Source organism: Notothenia coriiceps, unplaced genomic scaffold (assembly GCF_000735185.1).
Source record: "Notothenia coriiceps isolate Sejong01 unplaced genomic scaffold, NC01 NC01_scaffold00002007, whole genome shotgun sequence".
Lineage (NCBI taxonomy): Eukaryota > Metazoa > Chordata > Actinopteri > Perciformes > Nototheniidae > Notothenia > Notothenia coriiceps.
In genome coordinates this window covers 29002-41127 of record NW_011334708.1, presented here as the reverse complement: position 1 = coordinate 41127, position 12126 = coordinate 29002, and the positions used below count along the sequence as shown (strand labels likewise).

At 44.3% G+C, this 12126-nt stretch overlaps 1 protein-coding gene across 1 annotated transcript; it reads left to right on the top strand.

The window, feature by feature from the left end:
- The first annotated feature begins 762 nt into the window (after positions 1-762).
- On the top strand, positions 763-3279 carry hic2 (hypermethylated in cancer 2). Its single transcript, XM_010794010.1, has one exon. The coding sequence runs from the start codon at positions 816-818 to the stop codon at positions 2532-2534; it is 1719 nt and encodes a 572-aa protein (XP_010792312.1). The 5' UTR covers positions 763-815; the 3' UTR covers positions 2535-3279.
- Positions 3280-12126: the final 8847 nt, after the last annotated feature.

Below are 12126 nucleotides of genomic sequence, written 5' to 3'. Positions count from 1 at the left end.
CTCGCCCTAGCTCCTGTGTAGTTTTACCTGCTCAGGTGTCACCTAATCCCTCCCCCCGGCCCTGCTGTGGCACCGACCCCCACCTCTAGACAATGGGGCAGGGCTGACATTACCATGACCTAATGGAGGCTAGAGTGAGCCGGGTTTCCAAAGAGGGCACCCCACCGAAACTAGAGTTACTCTGCGGTGGTAGGGATGAGAAGCTGAGGGGAGGCACCTTAAGAAAGTAGTCACTCTACCCTTTCTTCTTCTACGCCTCTTTGGCCTTTGTGCCAGAACAGTGGCAAGGTGTATCAGAACTTGATCCATAGAGTTTCAATTTGTTTAAAAGGGAAGTTGTGAGGAAGGGAAGGGTTCCAGTTTCTAAGCAGTTGTTTCATTTTGTGGCACGCCATGCTAACAGTTGACTAATTCTGTGAGCGCTAATAGCTTGGATTGCTATACTCACAGTTGGAGTCATAACACATGAAGATTAATAGTTATAAATATCAGATGTCGAACCACTGTCACTGTCATGGTTTTTTCTTACTGCACTGCAATAAACAAAAAATGTAACCCAGCTTGCACAACATTTTCTAAAATGCAAGCCCTGTTTGCTATCTCGTACAACTCATTGCTTGGTAAAACAAGCTTTTTCTGAACTTGAGCATGTCATTCTTAAAACTGTATTGAAGAATCATTTATAATGTATATAATGTCAAACTAACTGCCTTTTTCTTTATTTTTCTTTCAGCTTCCGGTGGTGCTCGTGTAGGAAGAGAGAGAGAGAGAGCGAGAGAGACAGAGAGAGAGCAAAGGAAAGAAGGAAGGTGGAAATGGAACTGCCAAATCATGCCAAACAACTGCTGCTGCAACTCAACCAGCAGAGAGCCAAGGGCTTCCTGTGTGATGTTATCATCGTGGTGGAGAATGCATTGTTCCGCGCCCACAAGAACATCCTGGCGGCCAGCAGCATCTACTTCAAGTCTTTGGTCCTTCACGATAACCTCATTAACCTCGACACAGAGATGGTTAACCCCTCTGTATTCAGACAAGTTCTGGACTTCATCTACACTGGAAAGCTCATGTCCTCCTCAGAGCAGAGCAATGAACAGAACTACACTGCCCTCTTAACCGCAGCCAGCTACCTCCAGCTCCATGACCTCGCTGCTCTGTGCAGAAAGAAGCTTAAGCGCAGTGGTGGGAAATCCCTGCCAAGTAAACCCTCCACTCCAGGTCCCCAAAGCCGCTCACGCCTCAACAACCAGCGCCTTTCCACTTCTACGCCAGCTGGCCCCAAAAACCACTATCCTCCGACCCCATCCGACGTCGACCAACCACAGCCAGATGAAGGCCTTCGGGACAAGCTCTCAGATGACGAAATGTTTGTTGGCAGCTCTGGGAGGAATGGCAATGGGGGGAATGGCAGCAGTAATGGAAATCTCAGCAGTGGAGGAAGTGCTGGGGAACCAGACCTTGGACTAGATCTTTCCAAGAAGAGCCCTCCCTTTGCTGGCACAGCCACTGATGCCCTCAGCCCACACAGCATATCCCAAGAGTCCCCTCAATCTGCCTCAGTATCCACAACCAACAGTGCCTCACTGGATGACTCCTCTACCACCCTACCAGGTGTCGACACCGGCTCAGAGGAGCTCAACTCCTCCTCCAAAGCCTCAGAGGACAACCAAAACCAGCCAGATGGCCCTCCACCCCAAAAGAAATCTCGGCAAGGTGCCCGCAAGAACGAATGGCCTAAGAGAGAGGCATCAGGGTTGAAGTCTGAGGATCATGAAAGGCCCCTTGTTAACGGGGTGATTGTGGGTCCTAAAGATGGACGCTCCTCTGACCAGTCCTTCCAATGTAAAGATGAGGACGAAGGAGGGGAAAATGGCCAAGACCACACTGATGAAAGCGGGCAAAGTGACGGAGAGAGTGCAGGAGGTGGAGGAGGAACAGGAGGGGGAAACCACAGCGCCAACTACGTTTACCGGCAAGAAGGTTTTGAGCCAGCGTTTGGGGACAACCTCTATGTGTGCATTCCCTGTGGTAAGGGCTTCCCCAGCTCTGAGCAGCTCAATGCTCACGTGGAGACTCACAATGAGGATGAGCTCTACATCAAAGAAGAGGCAGGGACCTTTGTGAAAGAGGAAGACGAGGAGGAGGCAGAGGACCTCTCTGCCCCCGTGGGTCCCTCTAGCTTTGGCTCTGAAGCGCGTCCGTTCAAGTGTACAGTCTGCAGTAAGAGCTACAAAGACCCCGCAACTCTGAGACAACATGAAAAGAGCCATTGGCTGACCAGGCCTTTCCCCTGCAACATCTGTGGCAAAATGTTCACCCAGAGGGGTACCATGACACGCCACATGCGCAGCCACCTTGGCCTCAAGCCGTTTGCGTGTGAAGAGTGTGGCATGCGCTTCACACGCCAGTACCGTCTGACGGAGCACATGCGTGTACACTCTGGGGAGAAGCCGTATGAATGCCAGCTATGCGGGGGGAAGTTCACCCAGCAGCGCAACCTCATCAGTCACCTGAGAATGCACACCTCACCCTCTTAGAAACACATCAAGCCAAAGAACTCTGGGAATAGAAAAAAGTTCTCTACCTTTTTTTCCATCTCAACAGCAAAGAAACGCACATGTCCACATTCACTTGCAAACACTCACAGTTCTTCATATTAATTCCAGTTTACGATGCCATGGCTAAGTGAAAGATGTAGCTGTTAGCCACAGTGGGCTCTTGGTGACGGTGGGAACTGTTGATGCAAGGATCATGTCATCATTAATACCAAGCAACATCTACTCACCTGCTCAGGAGTTCTAGAGGGACAATTACTCCTGTCTCTCTCCAAAGACTTGTGGTCTGCATTACAAGTCTGTCAAATGTGAATGTGGGTACTGATATAAAGTCAAGCCCCCTCGCCTCATACCCCTCAGCAGCCTTTCTCTCTTCTACCTGAGCATTGAGTTTGTCAGATTGGTCCTCATACTGATGAACTCAAAAGTCCCCTCTGAACTCCAGTGCTATTTTGACCAAAAACCTGCGCAAACAATACTGGCAATAATTCAGCAAAAGATTATTTTGACCCTGACAGCTTTATATCCTTTGTTATTTTGGTGATGGGGATCTGTATGTAAGAGGAGGGGTAACTGGGTTTGGGACCATCTCCATGCTTTAACTGAAAGACCTAAAAAAAGGTGGAGTGACATTGGATTATGTTTTTATTTTCACAGACCATGAAAACTCAAAGTCCTCTATACAGCTGTTCACAGTAATACAGAGAGGATTTTCAATGTTTTTGGTTTTGCCTGCTCTTGCTGGTTCGAAACCCCTTGAGGTACTTGATTTACTTAAAGAGCTTGTAATGTTTCAGTGAATGTGTAAACTGGAAAGTCTTGGGATTTTTCTTGTTGAGGGGAGGGATTTGGGCTGGGGGGGGGGGGGCTGGCTAAGGAGAAGGGGTTTTAGACTGAACGTTGTGTTCAGTGGGTACGTTTATTTTTTTGTCTGTATAGCTTTCCTCCCCTCAGAAAAAAGAAAAGTCTATTTATATAGGCTTGTGACCTCGCTACCTCTGATTATTCTTACGAACTCTATGTTGATTAGTTGAAAGTTCCTATGTAATTAATTGTAAAAAGTGTGTAGATTATGGTAACTTTTCACCTAATGCTTTAACCTGCCCATCTCTCAACACAGGTTTTTGATGCTCATAGGTTTTACACATTAATATTGTTTTTAGCTGTTGTATTTACTTGTCAAATATAGCTTTTCGGGTGCCCTGGTCAGTGTGGCCCCACCTCAAAGTGTACTGTAGCTTCCTGCCTGGAGCAATTAGTGGTTAGTTAGTGTAGATGTATAGTGTTCCAAAGATCTTATGAATGTTGAGGAGAACAGAGCTAACTAACATTGCTAGACAAGTTCATAACCAAAGTTTTAAAAAGATGTACTTAAGATTTATAGCATACTAAATTATTTCACTTTTTGATTTCCTTTTTGCTGTATAAAACAAATTATGAATTATATTCTAAGTCCAGACAAAGAAATCCACTCTTTTGATGGAATGTTGGCCAATGACTCTGAGACTGGGGAAGGTTATTGTGGTTTGCAAGGAAAGCTTGTGCTGATTGGTGGGCCGGTATAATTAAACTTTACCACCTAACGAAATGGTGAAGTTTAAAAACGTGTTCCCTGAACATGTTTTCTTTTCGTTTGTATCCAGAGTCCTTATCACTTTATATTCCCTGACTTTAAAAACAGGACTTGATGACAGTGTATGTGTTCTGTTCAGACCAAAAAAAAAAGAAAAAGACAAAAAAGATAGGAATTATAATCGGAATTTTAATGTGAAGTTCAAGTTGCTTGTTAGTTTTTGAGCCAGACTTGTGAAAACTTGTAATAAGAAGGGAGAAGCAGAGATGCACTGGACAGCTGAACAACTCACCGGTCTCCTGCGGCATCCTTCTGTTTCTGATTGTATTTCATTATGTCACAGAATGATTTAAAGTGATTTAAGACCGCTAAAGCTTTACCTCATCATAAGCAACCACGCGTTGGGAATGGCCACTCTGTTATCTGTCCAGTGTATCTACTCTAACAGTTACACTGTGGAGCATGAACCTTCACTACAAGTTTTTGGTATAGGCATTCCTCTATTATGTTGGTTTAACTGTCTTCTTGATTTTTTGTATTCCTCTTTCGTCCTCATGTTATGGTCTGTGAAATGTTTGTTATCATAGGGATGCAGCTACAGTTACACAAACATCACTACCGTTTAAAGGTACCTGCGTCCTGGACTCCCGGGGCTGTTACTTGGTTATGTTGGATGTTGGTGTCTTACTGTTTAAGCAGTTGCTGTTCAGTGATTGCATGGTACATCTATGAATTTTTCACACTCCCCGACCCAACCACAAACATGTTATTTATCGCCTGATCCACTGTTGCTTGTGACCTCTTCTAGCTTAAGAGGGAGTCCACAATGCATTGCCTTCAAACGTTATTGTACTTGTCAGCACTTACTGCAGTACAGCATAATGTCTGTCATGCAAAAGGTGTTTTTATACATCAAGATCTCTAGCCATCTCTGCAAAAGACTTTGCAGTTGCATTTGAATGCTTGTTTGCTTGACATAACGAAGAAAAAAAACTCCAAACTGTGACAATACTACTACTATTACTACTACTACTACTACTACTAGTACTACTACTACTCAAATACTTCAGGGATTGTTCTGCATCTGCGAATGCAGACTCTCAGCTACATTTGTAAGACATAGTATTGTATCGATTTCTCTGTATTTTAATCATGGGAAAAGCAAAACACTAGTTTCGTATTTAAGACAAACGGGGGGGTACTTTTTCAACTAACACAAAGAGCCTGGACAAAGGCGAGGCAGCTTGAAACAAGTCTACATTTTAGTTAGTAACACAGTATGTTCAGAAATAGTTTCAAAGTTGTATAAAGAACTAAGAAGAAGAAGAAAAGAAAAGCTCATACCCAAATCCACAAACTATTTTTTAAACCAAAGCACATTTGAATGATTATGGAACCATGTGTGGCTCTAAAAAGAAACATATGTATTTATCTCATTGTTTACATAAACTTTTACAGTTTTACAGACCTCAATCGAGGCTCGGCCAGACAGAGGTGATTTTGTGTATTTTTTTTTATTCTTAAAGATGCTTTTCCACAGAGGTTGCTGCCAAAGCAAAAGCATAGCGTCAAACATGGGGTGAACTGCTACATATTCAATTAAGGGGAGGGGCAAGTGGTTTAGGGGCTCCCCCTTCTCTGCCAGCTGGCTTTGGGGTGACCCTGCGCCCCGCTCCCCCTGCCCTCTGGCCTGTCTTCTGATGGGAGCGCAGCGATGGGGGTGGGCAGTGCATCCTTGACGTATTAATCAAAAGGTATTGTTAGACAGGGTCTTTAGCTACATTTTGTGACTCTGTTTGCCCAAATGCACTCGAGGACTACCTCTGCTGTGAGGGTCCCATGATGTAGTGGGTGGGTTGGTGATGCTAGAATGTTTTGGGTGGTTTTAGTAACATGGTACATCTCATGCTGGCGGTTCACGAAACCTATTTGGAGAATGTAGCTTTGATTTGTTCACTGCATGTAAACAGGCGCAGCTGATAGTCTTAACTGTGAATGTTATTGTCATTTTTCTGCTTTATGATGTTTTTTTTCTTAGCTGCCTGTGTTCTGTGAGTAAAAGCAGCACAAACCTCTGGCTGGCCGGGCCTCAAACAAAGTTGGTGCAAACACTTATTGACAGTGTTCTTTTTTTTTTATCAAATGTCTATTGTCAGTGATGAATGTATTTATTTCTGGTCCTGCCCTCACCTCTGCAAAGAATGTGCTCAGTGTGTGAGACTGAGGTGGAGGCAGGACCCCTTTTTGTTATTTTTGTTTTGAGGATTTCAAGCTGAGAATCAAAAGTGAGACACAAGACATAGCCATTAACCACAATATGTGAAGTTGACTTTTTTTGTGGGAGAACTGATTTTTTTTCCAACTCAAAGAAAATGGTTTATGGCATTTAATATTCTTTCTCAGTTATACCTGACAGTCTGTAAGGTTTTTATTTCATGTGATTCACTATGGGTGTTTTTTGCCCATGTGTTCTTGAGTTCTCACTGAATGACTGCACACCAGGGGAGTTGAACTTTAACCCCTTGTGTGTGTCTGTGGACACAGGCAGGACACAGACCTGCCTGTGCAGAACGGAGGCTACTGTATCTTTTTTAGCCTGCTCTCCCTGGGTGTTGCCATGCTGCTGCCATTTAAAAAAACACACACATTCACAAACATGCACATAACAACTCTCTCTGCTGAATCGCAGTGTTCTCATGACTATTGTTACATTTCTTGTCTTAAACGACTAGCCACTTCATCTTTCTTATTTACATGTATCTGTTTTTAGTGTCTTATTAGTTCTACATTGGAGGATTTTAGAAACGTTGGGTGAGATAGCTTTACTAAGTGCACTTTGTATGTTTTTCAAAGCTTCTGGGAAGACCCAGGCGCTTTCATATCAGTTCTCATTAACTGACGGTTTACTCTTTGTCTTTCTCTTCTTACCTCATCATTGTTCCTGTGTGTTTGTTGAAATCTCATATCATTATGCAGTGTTACAAAAGCTTTAAAATGAATATACAAAGCAGGAAACGCAGAGAGTGTACTCAGCTCTACATATTCACGTTTCCATTCCATTTCATGGTATTATCGTTGTTACACCTTGTAGGGTTGTGAATATCCTCTCCAGGCATTTTGTAGTAGAGGGGCTGGTCTGTCCAGTTATTATGGAGATGCTCCTACTTACCTCGGCAGACTTAACCAAAGCCAGTTTTAAAATGGCCTCTGGTGCCATTGAAGCATTTCTCAGCTTTATTGTCCCTTTCTTTATCTCAGATACACCTGACTTCCTGCTTTAGCCCTTTGACCCTCTGTAATCTCTGTTACTGCCTAGGTGACTTTATCCTCAGCCCTGCTGCATTTGACATTTCACGTCAGTATTTACTGTACCTCCGGTGACGATGCACAGTAGTGACTGAAAAACACCAAATTACCTCAACTTTCAGTGTTTACAGAAATGTGCTGTCTTGCCATTACATTCTAAGATTTATACTATTTTTTTTTTTTTGCCGTCCAACTGTAACCAAAAAAAGATTTCCTTTTTGAAATAGAGTTTGTAGCAGCCTATTTTCATACATAACCCTAATTTACATCTGTTTTTTCTAATTTACCACGGCACAGTGTCACTTTGGTGTGCACTACATTAATGGAAGACATGATTAGCTGCTAAAAGATGGTACTTGAAGAGTTGATCAGTGGAGCTCCCCATGAAGTGGGTGTATCATGCTTCCTCTCTGATCTGTTTTCTTCAGGATCATCCTCTCAATAATGTATCAGGTTCCGTAAGCTGAGAGGCTCTGGAAGAGACATGTAGGGTCTTTGCTGATGAATAATTAAAGTACAAGAGGCCCTCCCCCCTTGGCAAACACACTTCACATGCAAAGGTGTACACACCCAGGTGCTTTTTCCTGGCATGTATGCGCATAGACCTCAACTAATGCACACACAAATGCCACCGCCTAGACTTCATACACAACCGAACATGCAGACAGCAGTATTTAAAGGTGAGGTTCTGTGACCCTTTTTGGTGGCTTTTGGCAGCACCCAGGCAGGGCTCTCTCTTTATCTCCACTCCTCAGAGCTCGTATTCAGGTCAGAGCCACCGCCGTGCATAGCGATGGGGCTCGCAAACTCAAAGTGTCATAAAAGTGTAATACAGCTGACCTCAGCACTCACAACCTTGCAGTCTTAATGTACAGCAGTGAGGAAAGAAACTGTTATTTTATGATCTTTTCATTAAAAGCTTGATTGAAAACCAAGAATGTTTGCGTTTCTGTCTTTTGTGTTCCTGTCTCGAGAACAAGTCTCCTTCTGCCTTTGTGTAAGGGATCCTTGTTGTAGATAATATATAATGGGTTCTATCTCCCCACTCACAGGTCGCATTTCTTGCCATATTTGAGGTATTGCTACCCTGTGCAGTGTGCCTCGGGGTTAGTTGATGCACATTCTGTGAACATGCCTGTGACGTGTTGTGTACGAGTAATTCATTTGTGTGAAGTGATATCCGGTTTTCTCCATAGACAATGTACAGGGTGGGGACAAATAACACTTGAAAACCATTCAGGCTGTAATTATATGTTTTCTGAAACACTCTTTTAAAGAGATATTGACTTAATTTTGTGGTTATTTTTTTATCTATAGCTTTTAGTATTTGCAAACCTCCTGTCAAGAGTATTTTAAGCAGTTGACGGGGTGACCAACTTTGATATACTCTGTGTTGGGTATTTCCTTTCCTATATTGCATAATCATACTTTTTTGCCACTGATGCACCAGCACTTAAATGGTGATGACTCTCTGGCCTATTTGTATCTCCATACATTGTCTTAGGCCCCGTCCACACAGAGACGAAAACAAACCGAATTCGATATCAAAAAAGTCTTCCGTCCACATGGAATCGGCTAAAGAAACGTGCCCGTCCACACCAAGCCCCCAGGAAGTGCGCCGGACTGTGCCCGAGATTCGTAGTGTCCAAACGGCGGTACCACAATTTCCATATCAGCCCGTGACGTCACTGGGCCCAGGAATACTTTTTCCAATTGACTAACATGGGGAAAGAGACGTCTGTAAATCAGCGGATCATTTTTTTAAAAACTGAATAAACTACCCATGAACTATTTTATAGCCCTTATTAGAATCATTAAGTCCTTAAAGTTGTAAAATGCACTAAAAGCCAAATCTAGATTGATTTTTTCTCCATTCATTCTACTGAGCCGAGAGTGGGCGCTCGGGGGGGCGGGGCTTAAGGAGTGCATGCTCTATGACTGCACATACGGGTTCTTCTGCTCTTACAGCCAGCCATGACGGGTAATCTCTGACGTTTCGCTCTCTCAAAAGTTGGGCCATTTTGCCTTGAGCAGCTCTCATACGAAAGAACGAGACCCCGCCTCCCACGCTGTATCCAGTTCTTATTATACATCCATGGTCCACACGAGACCGCTCGACCAGCTGGAGACGCTGTAGTTCAAATGCCGGGCCTGTAAGTGGCGCTGTACTTCCGCCACAAAATACACCAAAAGCAGCGAATAAGACCAATGACGATTATTATTATCATTATTATTATATTATATGTTATTATTGTTGCTGATGGTTGTAGTAGAGGAGCTGTACATTTTGCACTAAAATCTGCATCATGGTCAGTAGCGTCTGGAGCACGACCGCAACCCTGTGATCCGCCATTGTTGTTGTTGTTGTTGTTGGCGAAATGCATCAGCAATGACGTGGGGGTGAGCGGGAGAGGCGGGTCTATGGTGTCATCGTTTTCAGGGAATGATCGCATAGGGCGTACACACGGAGCCACAAGCGATTCGTCCTCAGACCTACCAACTTTGGGAGCCGTTATCAACGTGTATCGGATTCGGGCTCCGAATCTGCGTTTCCGTGTTGGCCTTGTGTGGATGAACCGTCAACCAGCGGTTATCAAAGTGTGAGGCGCGCCTCACCGGGGGGGCGCCAGAGAGCTTCAGGGGAGGGGCAGCGTGAAACAAAAAGAAGAGAAACAGTGAAATCTAGCTAGTTAACTTCAGCTAACTTTATGCGAGCAGCAACATGGAGGGGCTGTTCTTGTGTTCTCTGAGGGGAGGCTCACCTTCCCAGACTTTGAAAACCCCTGGTCTATACGATAGAGAACTGATGTCGTCTCCATGTGGACGGGGCCTAGTTATTATGACTCCTGTGGAGCTGCAAATGCAAAAGTATGTAATGTGTCAAAAGGGAAAATCTGAAAAGATAGGAAAAAAGCCAAACACAGGGGGTAGTACACTTACTTTCAGTGGTCACAAGAAAGTTCCCATCACTCTGTGAGGGGCACCTAAAACAGTTTGTTGCCAAGATACATTAAAATAGGCCAAATAATGCAGAGCCTTATTTTAGGCAAGTCCTCTCACATCAGCTGATCATCTTCAGCTGTCACATATCATTAGCATATTATTGGATCATACGTATGTGTTGTACCAAGAAACCAGTGCTAGTCATTAAATGCTCTGGTATTTATTCTGCTGATTCTCTTATCCCAAAGACGATCGCTGCACAACTGACAATCATCTTCAACTCTATTACAAGCTCTCAGCAGAACCATTTTTACTGTTTGGATTAATTGAGAGCCCCCTTAAAAAGAAGTACCTTTTCCCCTTGATCCAACTGTATAATTATTGGCCAAAAATGCTTAATCCTTTTGACTTGAGCGTCTCTAACAAAACTACATTCTAATGGGGAAATGTGCTGCTGTGAGGTACAGGGTTAGACAAAATACTACAAAATACCTTTAGTGATTTTTCACAAAGTTCCTGCATTCAATCTTCGTTTTTAGCTATCTACAGCTTCGTGGATAATACACAAATGGTATTGATGTTCTCATCTAACACTAGACATAAGTCAAAAAGTATATTTCTCGAAAAATATCAAATAAAAAATCTGAAAACTGGACACAGTGGCCTTCACCCTACTAGGTTTCCTCCTGATGTCTCCTCTCCTGTAGTTGGGACAGAACCAGCTGTGGTAAACACTGTATCAATACCTCTACCCTCCCCCAGTATCTCTTTCTCCTATTCCTTTTGATGCCCAGGCAGGAATGCCCATGGCTGAGGGCTGCTGACCTTCCCATCACTTACGGTAAACACACAGTCTCATAGATCACACATGCTGGGGCACACACCCTCCTCAGGTATGTAGATGAGCTCCTTGAAGCGTCTGGTATGCTTTATGTCTGTTTCACTCACTGCCATCCATCCATCATGCTGTTGCTTTCTTGTCGTTAATATTGAGACTGTAGATTTTGCCTTCCTCGTGCCATCCACCTTCCTTCCTCCTTATCGCTCCTACTTTGTTTCTCACCATGTTGGTTCAGGTCACAGTGTAGGGAGCTGGCACATATATTGCTCTTCTGTGCCATTAGCAAGGCACTGTGCCCCCAGAGGTGTCACATGCTAAATGACCCTGAATGGGGGTCGCTTAGAAACAATGGCCCTGGTGTCGGTAGCCCTACACTGCCCTCCCCCACCCGAGCCCCTCTCTTCCATAGCATCAGCGCCAAGAAAACACAATAGTGAGAGCAGAGGGGGGGGGTAGGTGGGTGGGTCGGCACAGGGTGGACGTTACCCACAGCAGAGACCTGGAGTGTTTGCCATGTCGAGTGCTGTTCTGGCTCCTCCAGAAGAAGCATGAAGCTCAGCTGGTTCAAATACTGCTTTCAATTTTATCTGGTGGAAAGCAAAGAGACATTCCTAGAAATGCCCCAACGTCTCCCCAGCTTTTCTTATCCAAGTGGGTCTGCGATCATGAGAGGAATTTACCAGGGTCTGCCCAGGTGGGTCCAGGCTTGCCTCTGCTCGTCTGGGATGGCCCTCTATTATCTGAGGAATGTGGAGCAGAGATGCCTGGCCTGCCCATGGTGGGCGAGGGAGATGGACAGCGTCTGTTAGGACCCACACCCACCTTTATCTCCACTGCCAGACGACCTCTCTTGTCTAGAATCTGATATTAGGCAGAATAACTCTAGTCTTGGCTTTGTTTTAACCTCTGTG